The sequence below is a fragment of the Gopherus evgoodei genome, chromosome 16, assembly GCF_007399415.2.
Source record: "Gopherus evgoodei ecotype Sinaloan lineage chromosome 16, rGopEvg1_v1.p, whole genome shotgun sequence".
NCBI lineage: Eukaryota > Metazoa > Chordata > Testudines > Testudinidae > Gopherus > Gopherus evgoodei.
Genome location: NC_044337.1, coordinates 8,651,034 through 8,673,818, shown reverse-complemented (window position 1 = coordinate 8,673,818; position 22,785 = coordinate 8,651,034). Strand labels below are relative to the sequence as shown.

General features: G+C 44.2%; 1 protein-coding gene across 11 annotated transcripts; it reads right to left on the bottom strand.

Annotated features, from left to right (window-relative positions):
* Positions 1-1,019: 1,019 nt before the first annotated feature.
* Positions 1,020-22,534, bottom strand: TMEM268 (transmembrane protein 268). Of its 11 annotated transcripts, none has more exons than XM_030535910.1 (11): positions 22,206-22,532; positions 21,322-21,404; positions 20,573-20,671; positions 16,150-16,336; positions 14,204-14,313; positions 10,760-10,867; positions 9,369-9,518; positions 8,551-8,661; positions 6,540-6,620; positions 3,678-3,854; positions 1,020-2,322 (listed from the first exon to the last, which is right to left on the bottom strand). In XM_030535910.1, the coding sequence occupies exons 4-11, from the start codon at positions 16,289-16,291 to the stop codon at positions 2,143-2,145; spliced, it is 1,059 nt and encodes a 352-aa protein (XP_030391770.1). In that variant the 5' UTR covers positions 16,292-16,336; positions 20,573-20,671; positions 21,322-21,404; positions 22,206-22,532; the 3' UTR covers positions 1,020-2,142. The 11 variants fall into 11 exon arrangements, with proteins under 11 accessions (XP_030391770.1, XP_030391769.1, XP_030391778.1 ...); XM_030535909.1 differs by lacking the exon at positions 22,206-22,532 and adding an exon at positions 21,879-22,184; XM_030535918.1 differs by lacking the exon at positions 22,206-22,532 and adding an exon at positions 21,879-22,184 and having other exon boundaries at positions 16,150-16,281.
* Positions 22,535-22,785: the final 251 nt, after the last annotated feature.

The following is a 22,785-nucleotide window of genomic DNA, read 5'->3' as shown; positions in this document are numbered from 1 at the left end:
CTTCATCAAAAACGTCTGGTAGGTCCCACTTGTCGGTGATAAAATACTGAGTTGGATCATGCTAGTCTGAGGTGGTCTAGCAATTCCCATGTTCCTATGTAATAGATGGAGCTTGGTTTAAACGATATCTTTAGATGTCTCCATGGAGAGGCAAATTGCAAATGAATGTGTTTCATCAACAGAAATAAGATATTCAGGGGACTTCATAGTTAGAAATTACCGGGCAGGAGCACATCATTACAACTGTCTCTCTAGCCCCATATACCCTGATCATCACTAGGACATCTGTGCGCCTAAGGCAACTACTACAATCTTACAGATACAGCCTGTCGTGGTCGCGAGGTCATGTAAATCCCTATTGCCATTTGTTCTGGATCAGCTCCTCCATGGAACTTTAGCCTTAAGTTTATCTGCTGAAACCAGATGATACGGTCTGGAGTTGTCAGATGGATTCATATGGAAAGCACGAGCCATGTCTGACCTGGGTGTTGATTGCTTGTTCATGGTTATTACTCCAGGACACAATTACTTGTATAATTTAAGCACTTCATTCACTTCCCATTTATTAAATTAACATGGTAACAAGCCAGGAATCATAATATTCAAAAACCAGTCGGAGAACACTTCAGTCTCTCTGGTCACTCAATAAAAGACCTCAAAGTGGCAATTCTTCAACAAAAAAACTTCAAAAACCGACTCCAACATGAAGCTGCAGAACTGGAATTAATTTGTAACTGGATACCATCAGATTAGGCCTGAATAAAGACGGAGTGGTTGGGTCATTACAAAACCTAAACTTAATTTCCCCAATACTAATTTCTCCAAACCGTTACTCACACCTTCTTATCAACTGTTTGTAATGGGCCACTCTCCTACCACTTCAAAAGTTATTTTTCCTCCATGACCTGTTAATTGATTTATCCATTAGACTGACCTCATATTTGGTAAAGCAACCCCATTCTTTCATGTATTTATACCTGCTCCTGTATTTTTCACTTCATGCATCTGGTGAAGTGGATTCTAGCCCACGAAAGCTTATGCCCAAATAAATTTGTTAGTCTCTAAGATGCCAATAGGACTTCTCGGGTTTTTTTGCTTAAAACTAATCCTTTTTCCATGTCATTTACAAATGATAGCAAAAACAAAAAACAAAAAAAAAACAAAAAAACAAAAACAAACAAAAAAAAACAACTGTCCCAAAACTGTAGAAAAGATGCTCAATAAAGAATTTTGCTTAAGATTTTGTAGTGTGTTTCATGTTGTCTGTCTTTTAAAGGCCTAATAAAGTGAGATGCTGGGCACCTTCTGGAAGTTGTTCATCACCCCTAACTCCTGATAGAGTCAAACGTATGGGGGATATTTCTGATCATGCTCCTTGGTTAACAATTCTCCAGGTCAGAGGTCATGACATCTTCTGTGTTTTATAGAGTGCTGAGTGCAGTGTCCATGCCTAGCAAATAACAAATACCAACAAAAGTCCAGAACAAATGGGATGCTAAGAGTTTGTGAATTTCTGCCGGCGTGGAGAAAACATGAGAGATCTTCAGGGCCAAAGAAAATAGAGTATGTCTGTGCAGGAAAATAAAGACAATAGCCAGGTCATTTCCCCATGCTGGGAAAAATGCAAGGATCACGCATGCATGATGAAAGGAACATGAGTGGGGCATAAAAGAGGAAACTTAACAAGCCATGATCTTGCCATGTTCCTTGCATTAAGCATTCAGCAATCTGAACTTTACATGCTGTGCATCGTCCAGGCATGATCCTTACTTGCACTGTCCACAGCATGACTTGATAGCTCATTACAAACACACTTAGATGCATTTATTTGTATCGCACGGCCAACAGACCTGATGAGAAGTAAGGAAGTCATAAGCAGCACAATTCACTTCTTCACATGAGATTTGGCTCCTGTTCAAGAGGGCGGTTGGGAAGTTAGGTGCCTGTCTCTTTTACTGTCTCTGAATGGGATTTTGAATATTTATTTCATGTCCTCCACCTCATTACTGTCCTCTCATTGGTCAAATCAAATCCCTGATGCAGTTGTATCTCTCTCCGGGTCTTCCCTATACCCTGGCTTCTTCCATGGACCATTGTATTTGAACAGTATTAATTGCAACAACTCTTTTCAGGCCCCTCTCGTCACCTGGCCTTGAACCAACAGTGTCCTGTGGCAAGCACATTCGTCTCTATGAACTGGCAAAGGCAGGGGATATTCATGTGTTCTACATGCCGTAACATGATGACCTGCGGGAGCTGACCACTAACCAAGAGTCTGATGTAATAGCCACTGAATATCACCAACAGCTGCTGGGCCATCACCTGGAACAAGAATGAGATCAACATCAGAGGCACTCCACACATCAGTACCTACCCAGTGCCAGGGTGACAGAGTTCTAGGGTCAGCATTCATGGTGACAGAGTCTGGGGCAATCATAGGAGTCAAAGATGAAAAAGACCTTTTAGATAATGGTGCCAATATCTCCTGCCAAGGAGACATCTTGTCCCCCAATCGATGATGTATTAGATATTAAATGATAACTCTTAATGCATTTCTCCTTACTATTCCTGATCCAGCCCCAAAACAGATGCTCCTACAGCAGTGGATAGTGCAGGGATAGGCAACCTATGGAACGTGTGCCGAAGGCGGCAGACGAGCTGATTCTCAGTGGCACTCACACTGCCCAGGTCTTGGCTACCGGTCCGGGGAGCTCTGCATTTTAATTTAATTTTAAATGAAGCTTCTTAAACATTTTATAAAAAAACGTATTTACTTTACATACAGCAATAATTTAGATATATAGTATAGACTTATAGAAAGAGATCTTCTAAAAATGTATGACTGGCATGCAAAACCTTAAATCAGAGTGAATAAATGAAGATTCAGCACAGCACTTCTGAAAGGTTGCCTTCCCCTGGGATGGTGCAAAAGCCATCAAAGACATTTTGTAGCTATATTTCTTGTATGAAAAATGGGATGAATAGAAATACTCAGGAAAGTCCCCGTAAAGCAAGGGGATCCTATTGCACTCAGAAGCTTAAGTTTATCTGGGCCTGATTCTTGTTTACATTTATGCCATTCTGGCTATGTAAAGGGTGTAAGTTACACTCGCTTTCAAGTGGACACACCTTTACGCTGCCTTACTGCAAATGTGGATCAGGTCCTCTGTCCTTCCTGGCAATATAAGTGAGGTTACTAGATGGCTCGAAGGAACAGTAATGGAACACAGTAATAGCTAGGTCACTGCTTCAAATACTGCTCAGGTCAGCAGTGATAGAACGTTATTACCATCCAAGAGCCATGTTGGGGCCGATGTGAAATGATTCAGCGTGTTGGTGTTAACCTCACAGAACAGTCCCCACACTTCTTGTTAGCTGACAGACCCAGCTGAGGGACCAAGGACTAAGTGGGCCATGGAGACTGAACAACCTCATCCTGCCGGGGAGTCAGGGCTGAGCCAAGTTGGCAGAGATGGAGTGGAGGCAAGCTTGCTTCCCCACAGCTCATATTGTAGCTGTTCTACAGATAGCTAGAGGACTTCTGTTTCCAGAGCTGTCGCCAGCACTAAATTCACCCAATAGCTCTGTATAAAAATGTACAGTAAATCAAACCTATCCCATTGAAGCTTTCTTGCTAAGTCAGAAAGAAAACGTTTGCTGCTTAGCCTCAAAGCTACCTCTGGAGCTCCCTCTGGAATGAGATGGAGCAGTTCACTGCATGCCAGAGTCCTTTTCTTGTCACTGGGTAGAAGAGGTGACTCTTCAGATGAGCTCTCCTCTCCTCTTCCCTGACCCGACTGGATCACTGTCTCCATAGTGACACAGAACTGGTCCAGATTGTGCCTCAGGGCTGACTGAAAAACACAAGGAGAGCTCTTGGGATCTGCAAAGGTGAGCAGCATTGTCTTTCTGCCTTTCCTCACTGAGTAGCTGGCAAGGATAATTTATAAGGTCTGGTGCTGCACAGTTATCAACAATTATCCACCCAGGAAAGAAGGGCATAAAAAAATGTATGTTTGGCAGGATTCAATTTTCATCAGTAACATCAATTTCACTGCACACACACACCAATGAAAAACGATTTCCATCAATATTAATAGAAATTTACTAATAGGCAAAGTACAAAAAAATGCTGCTGGAGAATTACTGTCTGCTTTAAGGATATTTACTTTCCATGTTTTGACATACGATGTTAACAGCTAATGTTTTAACAATCATCAAAGCTTTAACTTTTTGTATCTCAACGCCTACTGTCCTTAAAAAATTATTGTCTGACTCCAGCCTACTCGATTGTCTGGCACCCACCCCCACAATTTTCTGCAAATCTGAAAATTTAAATCAACAGACATCGAAAAAGTGCTTAAAAATAAACATCAATATTATCTGTCAACATTATTTTAAAAAATAAACATCCAATTCTGCCCAACCTGAAAATAGGTTAGAGCTACCCACACTGCTTTGAGCTGCATTTCATCGGGTGGTGCATCTAACATGTGCCGCGTGTCTAGCATAGAATTTAACCTCCCTGCAGGAGGGACTAGATCTATGTTTTGTACAGGATCTGACGTATTGCCAGGACTACTGATCAGATTGTGAATGTCATACTCATATTGGTCAGCAGTAAAAAATAATGCTTTTGTCTGAAATGTGTGATGCTTGTTAGGTTGTTCAGTTTGCTTGTCGCATTCTGCCCATTGCTGCATCCATCACTTCTCTAGTGGGACTTCAGATTTCAGAGGATTACAGGAGTGGGGATTTGAAATGCACACCGGGACTTAGGCGCATAACCAGCAATGACACTACAGTGTGGAATTTACATATTCATGCACATCCTAGGGCAGGGGTAGGTAACCTATGGCACACATGCCGAAGGCAGCACACAAGCTGATTTTCAGTGGCACTTACCCTGCCCAGGTCCTGGCCACTGATCCGGAGGGCTCTACTGCCAGCCTGGGGGCCCGGCTGCCGACCCAGGGCTCTGCAGCTGCCCCAGGCTGGGGCCCACTGGCCCCAGCCTGGGGCAGTGAGGGGTACAGACCGGGGCAAGAGGTGGCGCAGCTCAGCACCCCTACCTTAAAAATTGTTCCAGTGCCACTGTACTGGGACATTTTTAAGTCCTGATTTGCTGCTTACATCACCATCACGCCATGTGGAACAGCGCACTGCATTTGACATTGAGATTAGAATGTACATGAAAGAACTGGAATGAGAATTTTCTGACAGAATTCCAGCTATCTGACCCAATGCTTTCTTTTCTAATTAAACCTGAAACGTTCAATGAAAGTAACTTGGATTTGTTTGTGTTTCAGTGGATGGGTGCTGAAGATTTCGAAATGCAGCTCATTCAGTTAAAAAGCTCAGAATTGTGGGCATCAAAGTTTGGAGACCTGCAAAGTGCACTTGAAGCAACCGAGAGAGATCATGGGGCCTCTTCTGACCAACTGGACATCCCTGCCGGTGAAATGTAACTGTTTGAAGAAAATTGCGTTTGCAATGCTTTCAGCATTTCGATCCATATACCTGTGTGAACAGGTATTTTCACACATGAAATCTGTCCTCTGTCCCTCTTGGAGCTGGTTAACAACTGATCACTCAGAAGCCTGTGTGCAGCTTAAAGTATCCAAATACATGCCAGACATTGGAAAACTCAGCAAGGAAAAGAAAGGCAAGGATCACACTAAACAGATAAGATCTGCATTTTAATTTAATTTTAAATGAAGCTTCTTAAACACTTAAAAACCTTAGTTGCTTTGCATACAACAATAGTTTAGTTATATATTATAGATTTATAGAAAGAGATCTTCTAAAAACATTAAAATGTATGACTGGCATGCGAAACCTTAAATTAGAGTGAATAAATGAAGACTCGGCACAGCACTTCTGAAAGGTTGCCGACCCCTGTCCTAGAGGAAAAGAGCTAGAACAGCGTTTGAAGGGATTAGATTTTATAACCTTAGTCAAACAGAGTCGTCTCTTACTGCTTGAGCTGTCCCACTGATTTCAGTCGCAGGGCTCAGGAAGTTAGGTACTATTCAAAGTGAATGAGAGTATCAAAATCTGGCCCTGATTCTTGTTCATTTTCTTTCAGTGCATTTTTACATTTCATTCTCAAGGGCCAGATTTTTAGAAATGCACGGGCCCAATTGCACATGTGAACTGGACAAGTATGCATACAATTGATTTGTGACACTCGTGTCTAAACACCTGGCCCTAGAGGAAGAAATTTACAACGGGGCCTGATCACAAGGAAATTCAAACAGACGATCCTTTTTATTTGTATTAGATTCACTTTCAGATCACCACACAGAGCTCAATTCGCCACCACGCTTTGTGCTGTTCCAGTGATGCAAAGCAGCCACAAACCCAGCTCAGCTGGCTGGTGAAGCCACGTTTCTGGCTGTTTTGTGTTACTAGAGTGGGGTAAGACAACCAGAGTATACTTGGGAACCTGGCCCAGGCACTATACCCCCCTCATTTCTTCCAATTCCTAGAGGTTGTGTGTAGCACAGTCAACTCAGATTGCTCCAAGCATCGTTTACCTGGTGGTTTCTCTTCTGTTCTGTAATATAGCCTGCTAAGGAGTGAAGACACTGCTCCAGGTTGAAATGGACAAAGCAAAGCTGATGATGGTGGAGAATGTTAAAGAAGGAGCATTTTACAGGACAGACACCAATACAATTCCTTAATGCTACATCTTTTGAGCTAGCAACGTATCTATCTCTACCCACTGCCTGCCAGTTTGGGGACTTCGGAGACAAGACATAGCTGCCATAGGCAAAGATTGGAAGGGCCTATCTGCTTGTGCTGGAGGGACACACTTAGGACCTTGACTGGCATGCTGGGGTGACCCCTGTGAAGCTCATTCAGAGGGGTCAAGTGACCAAGGAAGGAGACCTAGAGGGGAAGGAGGCTGGTTGTTGCTCTCCACAGTCGCAGGAGAGAAAGCCTTTTTGACTGACCCGGTCAGATGGCTGGAGGCCAAACCAGAGTGTCCCCTCCACAATGGCGAGTTTGAGCCCCAAAAAGCTACATCCATGGGGGCTGAAAAAACAGTGGTGGCCGTGGGCCCCCCTGCACTGGGACCCAGGGGTTAGCCAGGTCTCATTACTGCCTAGGTTGCTATCCAGCTGGACAGGAGAGTGGTTGGATGCATAGACAGGGATACCAGCCCTACAACCTGAGCTCCAGCCCCACTGCCCTGGTCAGGTCTGTGGGGAGACTATGGTGGGGATATTTCTTGTATGGGGGGTTTAGTGGTTGTTCTGGGAGGGCTGGGGCCTTATTTGTTTATTTTCTCTGAGACCTTCACCTGTTCCTCTCCCCTTCTTTTAAATAACCTCTGTCTGGTCCAGGGAATAGACTGTGCTTTATTTTTATGTAGTCCTTGATTTTCTGTACTTGTGACCTAATAACCTAGAAGTTGCTGGTTTCATGCTCCCAGCCACTAGATAGAGGCATCACTCACTAAGAAACCAGGACCCACTGATCCTTGTGGGTGGTGGCCATGGAGTCCCTAAGGAGGGAAGAATGATGTGCTCCACCAATGTTGGGGATTGTGGGGGGTACACATCTAGAGTCTTGCTTTGCATGATCAACGGAATTCCAAAGCAATATGAAAGCTGAGAAAAGATATAGTCAAACACTGGAGTAAGACGGCTAAAAATATACATCCTTGGGCCTAGTTCTGCTCTCTGACAAGCCCAGCACACACGCATAGAGCCCAGAGCCTAGTCCATAAGCCATCTTGATTAGTTAGGGGTGTAGCCAGGTTTGTCCAAACATCTAGTTCAAGTTCTCAAGTGTGTCACCCTCACCTTCAAGACTTTGCATAACTCCCCTCCTGCTTCCATCTCTCCTAATTTCTTCCTACTCCCCTCTCAGCTCTTGGTTTCCTCTTCATTTCGAATCATTATGCCTTCTCTCATGTTGCCTCCTATGCTTGGGGGGGGCAGTCTTTGTTTTCTGGCCCCCTTCTTCAACCTCCCTCTTCAACTGCACGTCTTCCAAGCTCTTATGCGATAATCCACAAAAGTTCTCTTTAAAAAGTAGGGTCTGAGGCTCACTTTCGTTTGGTCCTCTGGGCCTAAATTTTTAGAAGTACCTACTAATTTGGTGTCCCTCTATGTTGGGGGCAGGAGGACAATTTGAGACGTCTTAAAGAGGGCCAATTTTCTGAAAGCACTGAGCACTCATCCTCTTAAAATCAGGCCCCTTTAAAGTGTCTAAGTAGGGCACGCAGAGTCAGGAGGCACTTGTGAAAATGGTGTATTAGGTGCCTTAATGATTTTGTCTTCGCAGCATTGAATGCAAGCGCTAGGGGCAGGGACCACATGTTCCTTTACATTTTACAGCCCTGAGCACACTGCTGGCACTCAGTAAATAATGAAGAAGTCCACTGAACTCAGTTAGACTCATTATCTTCAGTGGGTCAGGCCCCAGATATGAAAAAAAAACTCTTGAGAGCCTCTTTGATGAGAAGACTGATAATAAATACCTCCATATCTGCAGGCACCAGCAATGAGGGGAAATTGTCTCACCCAGAAAGGATACCTGTAGAACGTTCTGGTGGCTGTCCATGGCATCTGCAACCCCCAGAAGTAAGTTGTGCTTCATGAAGACTTCATTGGCAGCTGCCAGCCTCACATCAGTATTCACATGTATCTGTTAAACAACAGAGACGATGTTAGCATGTCCCATGGTGACTTTCCAGGCCAGTCTGCAACCTGGAATCTTAAAGAGTCAGTGACTCTGATGGTCCCAAAGTCCTAAGTCCCTGAAAACAAAGCAAAGAGAGAAATCATTCATTTCAGGTAGTCTTTTCAGAGGTGTTCAGCTCTGGCCTAACTCTGCTGCCTTTGAAGCAAGTTTACATACCAAGTCTATTCAACCAGAGTTCTCACCACAAAATGTGATATAATCCCAGAAGTTGGAGAGGGAAATGACTTGTAAGATCGTTGTACCTGTTCCTTCCTCCACCAGTCAGTTCAGGATTATCTCAGACACTCCTTTATATCTTCCAGTCTAGGTTTCAATATCTCAGTCAATGGAGCTTCCATTTCCTTTGGAAGATTAAGTCTATAGCTTTCATCATTGGCAGCTTGATCCAAAGTCCATCATAGTCAATGTAAAGACTCTCATTGACTTCAGTGGGCTATAGATCAAGCCCTTGGACTTTTATTTTTTCTGATATGCAGCCTAACTTTATCTTGCACCCCATTGGTTATTCTAATTATACTGTGCCCATTCTAAAATATGTTGTCCCTTCTTGGCAATTATGCTTGTCAAATACTTCTAGACAATTACCTTGTTCCCTAACTGTTTGCTTGGAAAGAAATACATAATTGAACACCTGAAAAATTTCTCCTTACCTTCCTTTGATGTTGGTCAATAATCAATATAACAACTATAGTGAGTGCTATGGCAGCCACCGTCACCAGAATGCTGATGTCCCAGCGGCACCCAAAGGAATACAGCTGTATGGTGGAGTAAATATTTGCCCAGATTGAGATGTAGAAAATCTGAAAAGACCCAGAGAGACTCAGAAAACAATACTCACAAAAATAGCGAAAGCAGAAGAAAGGTCAAGAGAACAAGAAAGTTCCCATCTCATAAATTAGATAAACTACCAGGGATTTTCTGAGGGTTAATGGACAAAAGGTCCTTCTAATAAGAACCAGGAGGAGAGAGGTCTAGAATGAGAGTAGAGATGGAATGAGCTCCTGATCCTCAAAGACAGCAGATGAATTCTTGATGGTGTTTCATACTTAGGATTTCAACCAAGTTCCTCCATTTTTAGTAAGAAACGGATTCCCCCAGGTGCATTGATAATAATACTTATTATAGTCACTGTGTTTATAAAGTTCCCACACCAAAGCATGAAGGGCACTGCCAAGACAGTTAAAATACAATAATGCAAAAACGATGTACAGTGGCACCTGCCTCAAGGGACCATTCTTGGGACTAATGAAGGCAGACCAGAATCGTATTCATTTGGGGATACCTTGGAGTAGTATCTTAAGACAGGACATTGCCTGATGGGACGTATAGATTAGAGATGGACTGAAAGGTAGATAGGATACAGCGTGGTACAATGTTATATGGGATACATAGATAAATTAGACAGGTTAGATCAATAATACCAAACAGAAAAATTAATTAAAAATCCAAACACTGCAGCATTAGCGAAAATACAACGGCTGACATTAAAAAATACCTTTAACTATTCATGTGCTCATTAAAAGGTGCCTGAACGATGGTGAAAATATAATTTAGTCCCATTTTAAGACTCCTTGGCCCTGCCAGAGAAGTGAGAAGACCTCAGGGTACATGAGAATGAGGTGCAGAGTGTTTTCAGATGATGTTTGAGAGCTGAGAAGGATGGGCTGAGGCAGATGCTTCTGGTAAACGAGTTCCATCCCCATTAAAGCCACCACAGCGAAAGCTTTGCTAACTGACAGCCTGTGGTGGGACTCCTGAAAAGTTGGCAGTGTTCATACCTGCCTCATTATATAGCAGTCTCTGCAAGATGAGATTTTCAACAAGGCCTCAGTGAGTTAGATGCTCAACTCCCACTGAAAGTCAATAGGGGTTGGATGCTTAACTCCCATGTGTGCCTTTGAAAATTCAATCCCTTCTCTAAACTCCCATTGAAATGGCACCTAATTCCCTTAGGCTCCTGTGAAAATCCCCGAGGCAATTTTCGTTGTACATCAGTAATGGCACACATCAATTAACCTCAATGAGAGGCCATGATCCTTACCACAGCAATGGCTATCCCAAAAGCTCTGGAGTTGTAAAACATGTATCTTCTTACTTCAGGTTCCAGAATGGCGTTTTGAATTAAATTCCTCCACTGATCCTTTGTCATCTGTTCAGAAATCAAAAACAAACAAATCCCATTCACTTTTTCATGCAGATCTCTAAGAACAGTCCGAAGGAGAGTTGAATGGCAATAGCCAAGAGCAAGGCCAGTATTTCACGTGATTAGATTGAGACTGGAGATTCAATAGGATTGGTCTGCGTCCCAGATTTTGCCTCCAAACAAGGAACGTTGGCCCAAATTCTGATCTCATTTATACTGGCATAACAGAGATAAAAATCTGCCCTGCCCCCCTCCAAAAAAAAAAAAAAAAACCTATTTGTGCCTCAGTTTCCCCATTTGTAAATGATACCAGCAACCTTTGTAAAGTGCTTTAAGCTCCTCATGTTTTCTGTATAACTAAGGATACATCTACCTGCAGAGTTGCAGCAGCTGCAGAAATTTAACTGATGGGATCTTAAACTGATTTAGTTAAACCGGCGCAAAAGGCTGTCTGAACATTCGTATATTGGTTTAAATCAAACTTATTTCAGTTTAGCTGAAGTCAGTCAGGAACAGGTTTAAGCAAAACCGAAATAAGCCCCTCGTAAACTGAAATAAGAGTCCACAAAAGGGGTTGCACCCATTTAACTAAAGTGTGTGTGTGTGTGTGTGTGTGTGTGTGTGTGTGTCTCCATCTGTCTGTCTGTCATTGCCCTGCTCATGCAGTCAGCCCAGCTTGCCCTGAAAGCAGTGAAACTCTGTGAGGCAGAATCACTGTACTGATATGAAACTGCAAAAGGATCCATTATGGGAGCTCATGTCAGACCAAGATCATATTTAAAGGTGAGAGTTTGCAATGCTGTGTCCATCACAGATACCTCCAGCTCTGCTGCATCCCTTTCTGTCTTCAGCGCAATGAATGGTTTGTCTAATTGGTCACTGACCTTGACAAGCATGTTACTCAAGTCTCTCTCTCCACCAGCAACAGACCCATACTTTCTTCCATTTCAGCCACTGGGAGTTTGACCATTGACTTCAGTGGGAGCAAGACTGGATCTTTTAGTGCTAAGATCAGGTCTTTTAGGGTATGTCTACACTATCCGCCGATTCGGCGGGTAGTAATCGATCTATCAGTGATCGATGCATTGCGCCTCGTCTACATCGATCCCCAACTGTGCTCCCCATTGACTCTGGAACTCCACCAGGGCAAGAGGCAGAAACGGAGTCGACGGAGGAGTCGATCCCGCTCCATGAGGACGCGAAGTAAATCAATCTAAGTCGATCTAAGATATGTCGACTTCAGCTATGCTATTCTCGTAGCTGAAGTTGCGTATCTTAGATCGATCCCCCCATCCCCCAGTGTAGACCAGGCTTTAGTGAAACAGACTGGAGAATCATAGAATCATAGGACTGGAAGGGACCTCGAGAGGTCATCTAGTCCAATCCCCTGTACTCATGGCAGGGATAGCTGAGTGGTTTGAGCATTAGCCTGCTAAACCCAGGGCTGTGAGCTCAATCCTTGAGGAAGCCACTTAGAGATCTGGGGCAAAAATCTGTCTGGGGATTGGTCTTGCTTTGAGCAGGGGGTTGGATTAGATACCTCCTGAGGTCCCTTCCAACCCTGAGATTCTATGACTAAGCATTATTTAGACCATCCCTGACAGGTGTTTGTCTAACCTGCTCTTAAAAATCTCCAATGATGGAGATTCCACAACTTTCCTATGCAATTTATTCCAGTGCTTAACAATTCTTCCACTTAGGAAGTTTTTCCTAATGTCCAATCTAAACCTCCCTTGCTGCAACTTAATCCCACGGCTGCTTGTCCTAGCCTCAGAGGTTAAGGAGAACATTTTTTTCTCCCTTGTCCTTGTAACAACCTTTTATGAATTTGAAAACTGTTATCCTATTCCCTCTCTGTCGTCTCTTTTCCAGACTAAACAAACCCATTTTTTTTCAATCTTCCTTCATAGGTCATGTTTTCTAGACCTTTACTCATTTTTGTTGGTCTTCTCTGGACTTTCTCCAGTTTGTCCACGTCTTTCCTGAAAAGTGGCACCCAGAACTGGGCACAATACTCCAGCTGAGGCCTAATCAGAGCAGAGTAGAACAGAAGAATTACTTCTTGTGTCTTGCTTACAACACTCCTATTAATACATACCAGAAAGATGTTTGCTTTTTTTGCAATAGTGTTACACTGTTAACTCATATTTAGCTTGTGATCTACTATGACCCCCAGATCCCTTTCCGCAGTGCTCCTTCCTAGGCAGTCATTTCCCATTTTGTATGTGTGCAACTGACTCTTCCTTCCTAAGTGAAGTACTCGGGATTTGTCCTTATGGAATTTCATCCTGTTGACTTCAGACCATTTCTCCAGTTTGTCCAGATCATTTTGCATTTCAATCTGGCACTCTAAAAGCACTTGCAACCCCTCCCAGCTTGATATCATTTCCAAAATTTATAAGTGTACTCTCTATGCCATTGGCTAAATATTCAACAGATATTGAACAGAACCAGACCCAGAACTGATCCCTGTGGGACCCTACTCATTATGCCCTTCCAGTTTGACTGTGAACCACTGATAACTACTCTCTGGGAATGGTTTTCCAACCAGTTATGCACCCACCTTATAGTAGCTCCATCTAAGTTGTATTTCCCTAATTTGTTTATGAAAAGACTGTGCAAGACAGTAACAAAAGCCTTACTAAAGTCAAGATATACCACATCCACCATTTCCCCACCATCCACAAGACTGTTACCCTGCAAAGAAAGCTATTCGATTGGTTTGACACGATTTGTTCTTTACAAATCTGTGCTAACTGGTACCTTTCACCTTATTATCCTCTAAGTGTCTGCAAATTGATTGTTATGAGCTGCAGGGCTTGTTTACATGTACTGGTTTAAAATCACACCAGTTCATCTGACTCAATTCCGCATGTAGACAAGCCCTGAGTTATACAGAGCACTTATCACCAGAGGATTTCAAAGCACTATCATTGTACTTCGTAATATCACTTTCTCAGACGCAGCTAAAATTTATACACATCCAACCTCTCTGAAGACAATAATTTGTGATGATTGGACTAAGCCGATGTGACTGCAGGGCAACAATACAGACAGTCAAACGGGGTAGAGGAGTGCAACACCTTGCTACCCTCAATGATGCTGCACTTAGATCACGGAATAATTTAGATTTCTACTTGTGATGCACACGAAAGACAACTGATGTCAGTAGAATTGCACAGGTATAAGAGATAGCCCTCTTCCTACAGGCCGTCTATACTTCTGAGTGACAGATATGAAGTAGACCCTGATTTCTTGTAACAAGTGCAAGTGACACTGGCATAAAAATACCTATCTCCCCGGTAACCCATTCAGTAGCCAGGTTCCTGGTGAGGAGCTAACCTCAATTCCAAAGGTCTTCAGTTTCTCTTCACAAAGCTCCATATCAAAGACGGTAGAAGAGCAGGTATTGCTAGCAGTGAGAGCCATAAGCACCTGGCCATTGTGAAATTCTGCAAAAAGAAGCAGAGGAGAAGGCTGGGTGTGATCATAAGGGACCGGTCTGTGGTGTGTTTTCCTCATGAGTGCTGAAGGGGGCTTGCAAATCGAGGAAATGGCAGGTTGCACTGAGAAGATCTCAGCATGTGATGGACTCTGAATTCTTCCTCAATCGTTTCTAAGAAAATCACAACACGAAGAGCTGCGCAGCCTTCTGGCTATATTGGAGGGTCCAAGGACTGAAAGGTAAGGAGACCAAATCCTACATGTACCCAGAGAGGAAGTGATCTGACCTGGGAAGGGATCATGTGCCAGTCCGGTGGGTGACAAGACAATGGGTTCAACCCACTCAAAACAGCTGTGAAGATCTGTGACAAATGGCTTTAAGGCCCAGCTCCTTGAATGTATTTAGGACCCTAACTCCCATTGATTTCAATGGTATCTAGGTGCCAAAATACCTTTGAGAAACTGAGTTTAAGGCACTGCTGTCTTGGCTGAAGATAGGGCAGAGCCCTGTAGAGTCCACCCCACCTCCTCCTACCCATGGCACACCTCGTCCCACCCTCTGTGCCATCTCTGCCCCACCCAAGGATTTCCCTGTGTTGGGTAACAACAAGGAAGCTAAATTCCTTCTCACACAAAGGTGTGGCCCATCCAGATTAAAATCCATGGAACAGGCATATTTCAAGACCTGTGGAGTACGTGAATGAAACAATGTTTGACGTGTTTGCTGAGATGAACTACAGCATCAAAAAGTGAGCAGCAGCATCTAGCAGAGCAGGAGCACGGGCTGGTAAACCTGGGTTCTATTCCAAGCCCTGCCACTAACCCACTCTGGGACCTTAGGCAAGTTACTCAGGGCAAAGGCTAATAATTTTGGGTGCCCAGCTCTAGCCCCAGTGATTTTCAAAAGTGCTGGACATCCCGCAACTTCAGCTGAAGCCAAAGGGAGCGGTGAGTGCCCAACGCCTCTGCAAATCAGGCATTAGCTACCAGATGTCTTAAGCTGGGCAAACCAGAAACAGAGATGCTCAGAATGAATGGACCCTTTTTAAAACATTTACATGGCTTCATTTCCAGATGAGCGGAGCACCTGCAGCTCCCACTGATATCTTTTAAAGTCACTTTGAAACCTTGGGCCCTGATCCTTCAGCTGAATCTGCACAGGGCAACCACTTAACAAAACATATGGAGATATACCTATCTCATAGAACTGGAGGGGACCTTAAAGGTCATTGAGTCCAGTCCTCTGCCTTCACTAGCAGGACCAAGTACCGATTTTGCCCCAGAGCCCTAAATGGCCCCCTCAAGGATTGAACTCATAACCTTGGGTTTAGCAGGCTAAGGCACAAACCACTGAGCTATCCTTCTCCTGAGCTATGCATGAAACATGGGACACCAGAGTGAATTGCTATTATTGTATCAGCTGGACACTGAACTTTAGTCAGTTTCTAAAGGAGTGTTGTGTTAAGCAGCATAAACAGAGCAAGGCTGCATCAGTCTCTTTACAAATCCAGGCTAAGATCTTCACAAGCGATTTATGACTTTGGGTGCCCCAACTGAGATGCCTTAAAGTGGTCTAATTTTCAGCAGGGCACGCCTGAGAAGCAGGCCTCTTTAAAGTGTACCACGCTGGGCTCCCCAAACTTGGGGTACCCAAAATTACTAGCCACTTTTTTGTAATTCTTGGCCATGGGGTGTGTTCTTGATTTTTGCTTAATTATTATAATGGTTATATTTCTCAATTGAAAATGAGCAGCCCTGAAAAAAATATTGCAGCTTCTCTTAGTTCAATTCCACCTGATTCAGAATGTCGTTGTTGCAATCAATAGTCTGAGCTATTTGCTTACCTTTCACCCAGTGAAGGGAGCTTTCATCTGCATGGGTCCCACAGTGGGAGATGGGACTTTGTTTCTCAGCTCCGTCTGCTTGGCTTTCACAGGCCATGGTGAAGAAACAGGCTTCATGCGGACCGCTATCTCCTGCAGTCATAAATCCAACACTCTGTAGTCATAATTCTTCCCCTGTCCTTTTTTACTGCATAGAAACACCCAGTTAAATCTAAGTCAACACATAAGAAAACTGTTCTCCTTGCTGTTGACTAGACTGTGATATTCTTAATCACACTGAAGAAAAGTCCCATTAATTTGCTTGTGATGTAATATATGACTTGACTTGAGCAAAGGAGTCACAATCTTGCCTACAAGGAGGAAAAGAAATGACACCACCTTGCACAAAAAGCCCTTGCAGCACACCTGCCTACACACTCTTAGGAGCACTGTGGACTCTGCTCCTGATGGACTATGTCCAAATGATGAATGGAGTGCTCTTGGGTCCAGAGTCCTCATGGATAAAGCGTATCCATGTCATCCCCATGTTTATGTATGCTGCTGCAGGCATGGGTGCCAGGCGTCCACGCCTCCCGGATATGAGGCAACAGCCCTCTTTGTTCATGGGAAAAGCCTTCCTTTAATTAAACACGATCATGCACATTTTGTAGGCAATTAATCCACAAATGGGTCTATCCTGAGTAGGGTGACCAGATGTCCCGATTTTATTGGGACAGTCCCAATATTTGGGGCTTTTTCGTATATAGGCTCCTATTACCCCCCACCACCGTCTGGTCAGCCTAATCCTGAGCCTGTTGAAGCCAGTGGGGAGTTTGGCCATTTTCTTCCCTGGAGAAGGATCGGGATCAATGAGAAGATACATTACTGATGCTTTGAAGCAGCCAAGTCATTGAACTGTGAATATTGGGCACTGAGCAGGTGCATCATAATGGACTACTGTGTGAGGAGGAGAAAAGCAATTCAGATAAGAAATGGTGATACAGTGATGGGAACATTACAAACGCCAAGAGAAAGAGACAGACAGACAGACTAGGACTTCCACCCACCACTCACAGGGAACCTTTGCGCTGGGTCAGAAATGCCTGGGTAACTTTTTCTTCCTCATTTTCACCCTGGCCTGTGCATTTCAATTCTCCGTTCCAGAAACAGAAGTCACACAGCCCTGTGAGAGGGACAGTGTGTGTCAGATATGACAATATCCTGGACAAACCTTACTGGATTCAGTGTAAGGATTTTAGAAGTACAGTAGCACCTTGGAGTTACGAACCCCAGAGTTATGAACTGAGCAGTCAACCACACACCTTATTCGGAACCGGAAGTACGCAATCAGGCAGCAGAAGAGACAAAAACAAACCAAAAAAAAACAACAAAACAGCAAGCACAGTACAGTGCTCTGTTAAATGTAAACTACTAAAAAATAAAGAGAAAGCAGCATTTTCTTCTACATAGTTAAGTTTCAAAGCTGTATTAAGTCAATGCTCAGTTGTAAACTTTTGAGAGAACAGAACATTTTGTTCAGAGTTATGAGCATTTCAGAGTTACAACCAACCTCCCTTCCCAAGGTGTTCATAACTCTGAGGTTCTACTGTACTTTGGATTAAAAATGCAAATGTTTATGTATTATTGTGCGAGGTAGATGTCTCTAAGAGAGACACATGACCAATGTAAACCCTGAGATGTATTATGAGCTTCAAAGAACTCATTGAAACAATGTACCAGACACAAATGAATTTTTAGTTGAGCAGGTTTCCTAGGAAATACCAGAGGGGGAAAGGAAATGCAAATCCCCATCTCCAGACACAACCTCTTGAAGCTACGCCCTGAAGAGCAACCCGTTGTCTGCTGTTTATCTGTTCCCAGCATCCCAAAGTCAAATGTCCAAACAGTATAAAGGAGGGACTCACAGATTCATAGGGGTGCTTGTTCTGAGCTAATGCTATTAGGAACTTGAATCACAGCAAAACCCCTTGGTGGGTTTGAAGGACTGCCCCACCACCAGAGTCTTTGCTGGGGTTGGGTAGGGTGGTCTCTGGTAAGAGTATTAGCATGTGTGTACGTTCCTTTTATGTTTTTATGTTTTCTCTGTAATGCTTTCATCTTAAGAATAAATGTGCTTGCTTAGAAAAGTTGTGTCGTACCTTATAATTAAGGGCAATTATGCTGCTTATAGCCTCTGAGGAGAAAGCAAAGCAGGCCTGCTTTGGCAGTCTAACTTGCTGGGGAACTCACAGAGTAAGTGGGAAACTGTTCAGCCCAGTCAGAAGGAAGCAAGATGAGGTCTCCGCCCGAGAGAGTTGATGGCTGGGAGCCAGAAGCCTAAAAGTAGGCGCTCTTGCTGAATACAGAGGCAATTGCGCTGGACTGTGACATGGTGCTTGTGAGATTTTTGAGTTAAATGTTGCTGATGCAGGAGGTTTGTATAGTTCAGATCAGCAGCCAGGCTGGGGATGCTTATCCAAAATGAGCATCTGAACGTTCTGAGGCTTGTCCTGCATCAGTAACTGCCCTATGTGCATGGGGCTCATCTGCATCCCTATTAGCACACGGATGATGCTCCACAATTACTCTTCACTTCTCTACCTTTTTCTCCTGTCTTACATGTGTTCCCCCGAGCCCATGTTGCAGCTGCAGGGCTCCTTCACAAAGCCTATCAATGCTGTTCCACAATCAGATATAAGATTACGCTGCTTGCATCTCTTGGTGTTACTGAGGTTTAATCCAGTCACATAAATCCATGATAGTCATCAGCTAAACTGCAGTCAAACAGGAAACTGATGCAACAGAAACTACATTAAAAGATCGTTATGATTGCAGCAGGAGCCCACAAAGGACAGGAAACTCACAGTTAAAGGAGTAAGGCTCTGATAATTTAGCACAACGGGAGAAGTGTGTGTGAATCTGACCCATGCAGCGGTGGCATTTTTCAGACTGAGTGCTTAGAAGGGTGAGTATTTGTGCAATCTCAAGAAAATTAGTGATCTACTGTGGCAGGGAATACCATGAAATATCTCCATTGTGACGGCAGCTATTTTCTCTCTCACACACACATTCAATGTTCTCTCTCTCTCTCTCTCACACACACACACACACACACACACACACACACACACACACACACCCCCCAAACCCTTCTCCACCAGATCACATCACCCTGATGCCAGCCCAAATAAGGAACATTCTTGTTCTAAAAAAAAACAAAAAAAACCCCACTCTCCATCCTATTTTCCTTGATCAAGGGTGGAATAAACTCTTCTCCCTAGGTCAAAAGACAGGTGGTGAATGTCACTATCCCTCCTGGCCTCGCCCTCAGTTCCTGCCCTTTGGTGGCAAACTAGGAGGACAATGAAAACAAGAAAACAAGAGACATAAGCAAACCACAGCACAAAGACATACACCCACTAAACGCGCCATCAATGCTGGTGGCATATAAAGTGACAGCTGAGTCGGGATCCGCAGGTTTAGATGTGTCAGACAGTTCAGTCACATGAAAAGAGCTTCCCGCTGGAGAAAACTTCAGAGGGAAAAGCTGGCTTAGAGCAGGCCATGAGTGCTGGCAGTTCACAGACAGCAGCAGAGCTGCTGCAGGAAGTCAGCCCCTCCTACCCAGAAAGAGGGTGAGATTCCATAGCTTCCCAATTACCTTTTTATCCAGCGTGCGTCTCATTCCATGGGGTTCTCCATTAGTGTGGAAGCAATGCCTCTCTGTGGAGATCTGTCCCTCCCCGCCGGTTCTTCTTCCAGCTCCACCCTCCCTTTCTCTCTTCTTAGGTTCTCCTCTTCACCTCCAAAGTTGTCTGGGACTCTGCCTTTGTCTCCTCCTCCTGTGCTCCCTCCCATTCCATATGCTCTGCCAACCTACTATTGTTACTCCCTTTGTCTCCTTCACTCACTCTGAGCTATTGTACTTCCTTTTGTGACACCTCATGTTCTTAGCTAAACTCCAGATTAATGTTCAACCAGATCCATTCCCTTGGTCCTTCAAGAGACTTCTAAAAGCTCACCTATTCGTGTTGTCTTCTGAATCCAATGAGTCCACCCCATTCACTTCCTTCTCTCATCCTGTCTTTTGTATGAACATGTCCATCACTGTACCCGTTGTGCCTTAATACTGTTGAACCTTGGGATGGGGACCTCTTGCTTGCTTGCTGTTGTACAGTGTGACTGCTGCAGAAATAAATCATCCTCATTTGCCGTGATCCAAATGAATACGCTGGTGCAACCCACGGAAGTCACAGCAGCATATTCGCCCCCACCCTGCCTCTTGCTTTCATTACACTGTGTTGCCGGCACCAACTTGCAAAATAGCTTATGTGCATGAGAGTTTTCCCCTAGGCATGTTGTATATAGTGGGTTTAACCCTGTAGAGTGCCTGCACAGTGTTTCTCCATCTGTTACAACTGTAGAGACTCTGGATTTCACATACCTCAAAGTCTGGGGGAGTTCAGAGCTGGGGTTAAACCCCACAGGGTTAGTGGAGGTCCAGGAAGCTGATCATCAACATGGTCCAAAGGGGACACTTTCCCTTAAACAAGAAGATGAGGGTCACCTTGTATTTGTAGCTGCAGATCCCAGGGTTGCATCATCTAAACTGCCGTGGGTTTATTAGCCAGAGCAGAGCTTTAACAATGGGATGGCACCCTTAGAGTCTGCAGTGAAAGCCTTCTGAAGAGGACCGCTGAGACTGAGCACCATTAAACTTGTCTTCGCTGACTGTGCTCATTTCCAGCATGGTGACATTTTCTTTACCAGAATATTTGACTCATAAGAAATAACTTTGATCAAGGTTCTGATTCATTGTTCTCACTGAAGGCTCTGCCCCATCAGTCATCCCCAAACCCCCTCCCCCCCCCACACACACACACACACAGAGCTGTTGTTGAGTGGTACCAAAATAGACACTCATTCCCGTAAAACAAGCCCAGTGAATAAACACTGACCGCAGTAGCTGTGCTCTTTTCTTAAAAGACAGCCAAGGCTGCCATGCATCTCCCCTTCCCAGCTACAGAAGGCAGGAATTAAGCAAAGCTGTAGCAAGCATGTCTCTCTGTGAAATACACAGAGACTGAAGATTTCACACCAATTGCTCAAGATTGGGGAGTAACATACAGTACTAAGAAAATGGCCATGCAAATAAACAGACAAATGAAGATGAGAGGAAGGGGAGATACATACCCAGCCCTAGGAATGTATTGGATGTTTACAAGAATCGACCATCAAATTAGGACATTTTCCTGGCTTCCCTTACAAATAAACAGCTGCACAGAGAGACCAAGTAAAGCTATGTTAGTTTTGCATTAGGGGTCTGATCCATTGTCGTGAGTGGAAAGACTCCCAATAACTTTAGTAGGGTTGGTGGTGGGTGTGAGGCCAGGTCTATATTAGAAGCCCTTAGCTGGGGGTATAGAACACCAGTACGGTACTCCTTATGGGACAAAGCAAATACTAGCCAAACTGTGGTTTTGCTGGCATAGCTTATTTCAGTTCCCTCCCTCCCACCCCAAGTGAAATAAACTATCCTGGCAAAAGCAGTTTTACCAGTATAACTGTGTTTATTCTAGGGAGTTTTGCCAGCACAGCGCCATGAGTCAGGGATCCCACCTCTTCATTCCCCTGACTGGAACAGACCTGGCCTAGATCGGATCCTAGTTGTGGACTACTCACATCTGATTCAAAGCATGAGGATGCACAATCCGCTGACCCAAAGGGCACACGCTGTACCATTTCCCTACCTGCTGCATCCAAACCAGCTTCTCCCAGAGAAATGAGACAGAATCAGCCATAAAATCAGAGGGAGTCACGCCACAGTTCGCTCTCCATTGTGTAACCTGCCACGCCGGGATTACAGCTTCCCTCAAGCAAAGGGGTGGGGTGGGAAGGGAGAAGGTTCATTTTACACTGTCTGTAGTCAGGCTGTTGCCACAGAATTGGGACACACCAGAAACAAGCAATCGAAAGTGGTTCTGGGGAGGCCTGGCACGGATCTAGTCCAGGATCGTAGAACACTTGTTTATACTAGCGAATGGTGACTAAGATAAAAAAAGATTAGCTCCACTTACTGCACATACTCCCCCAGAGATTCTCTTCTAGCCTGGAATTTCTCTAGTTTGGTTTACTCTGACCATTACTAGGCAACGTGAAAAAACAGGAACAGCTTTGACTTCTTAGCTGCTTAACCACATGGGGCACTGCAGGCTGTCTCTCTGTTGTCATTAGCACAGTGTATCATCTCCCCTCTACAAACACAGGGAGGAAAAGCTCAGGCGACAACTGCATAGGCATTGCATCAGAACGAGTAACTGCATCTTCCTTCTTTTTTTCCTCAGCTAAGGATCCAGGCATGGCAATAGAGCAGTGGCGTGGTGTTTAGAAAGGATACTGAATGCAGGTTATTAAAACGGCCTGTGGCAAACCACAGATGGGGGTAATAAAAATGACACTGAATCGCTCTGGCTGTTTACTTTCTGATTAGCTACAGTGCATAAACCCTGGTACTCTTGAGCAAAAATTACCTTTGGGAGCTGATCTCAGAGCCAAAGCCCGACCCCCTTGATGCAAGGCCCTGGCTGGAATGATTTAGTTGGTGTTGGTCCTGCTTTGAGCAGGGGTTGGACTAGAACTTCCTGAGATCCCGTCCAA

Bases quoted from the DNA above. Each gene is read 5' to 3' on its own strand.
- TMEM268 (XM_030535908.1), bottom strand. From the start codon at position 20,190: ATGGGGTGGACTCATTGGATTCAGAAGACAACACGAATAG. The intron at 16,282-20,150 runs GTGAGCTTTTAG...TTATGACTGCAG, and splicing joins TCAGAAGACAACACGAATAG to GAGATAGCGGTCCGCATGAA. The intron at 2,323-3,677 runs GTAGCTTTGAGG...TTCTTGTTCCAG, and splicing joins TTCCAGAGGGAGCTCCAGAG to GTGATGGCCCAGCAGCTGTT.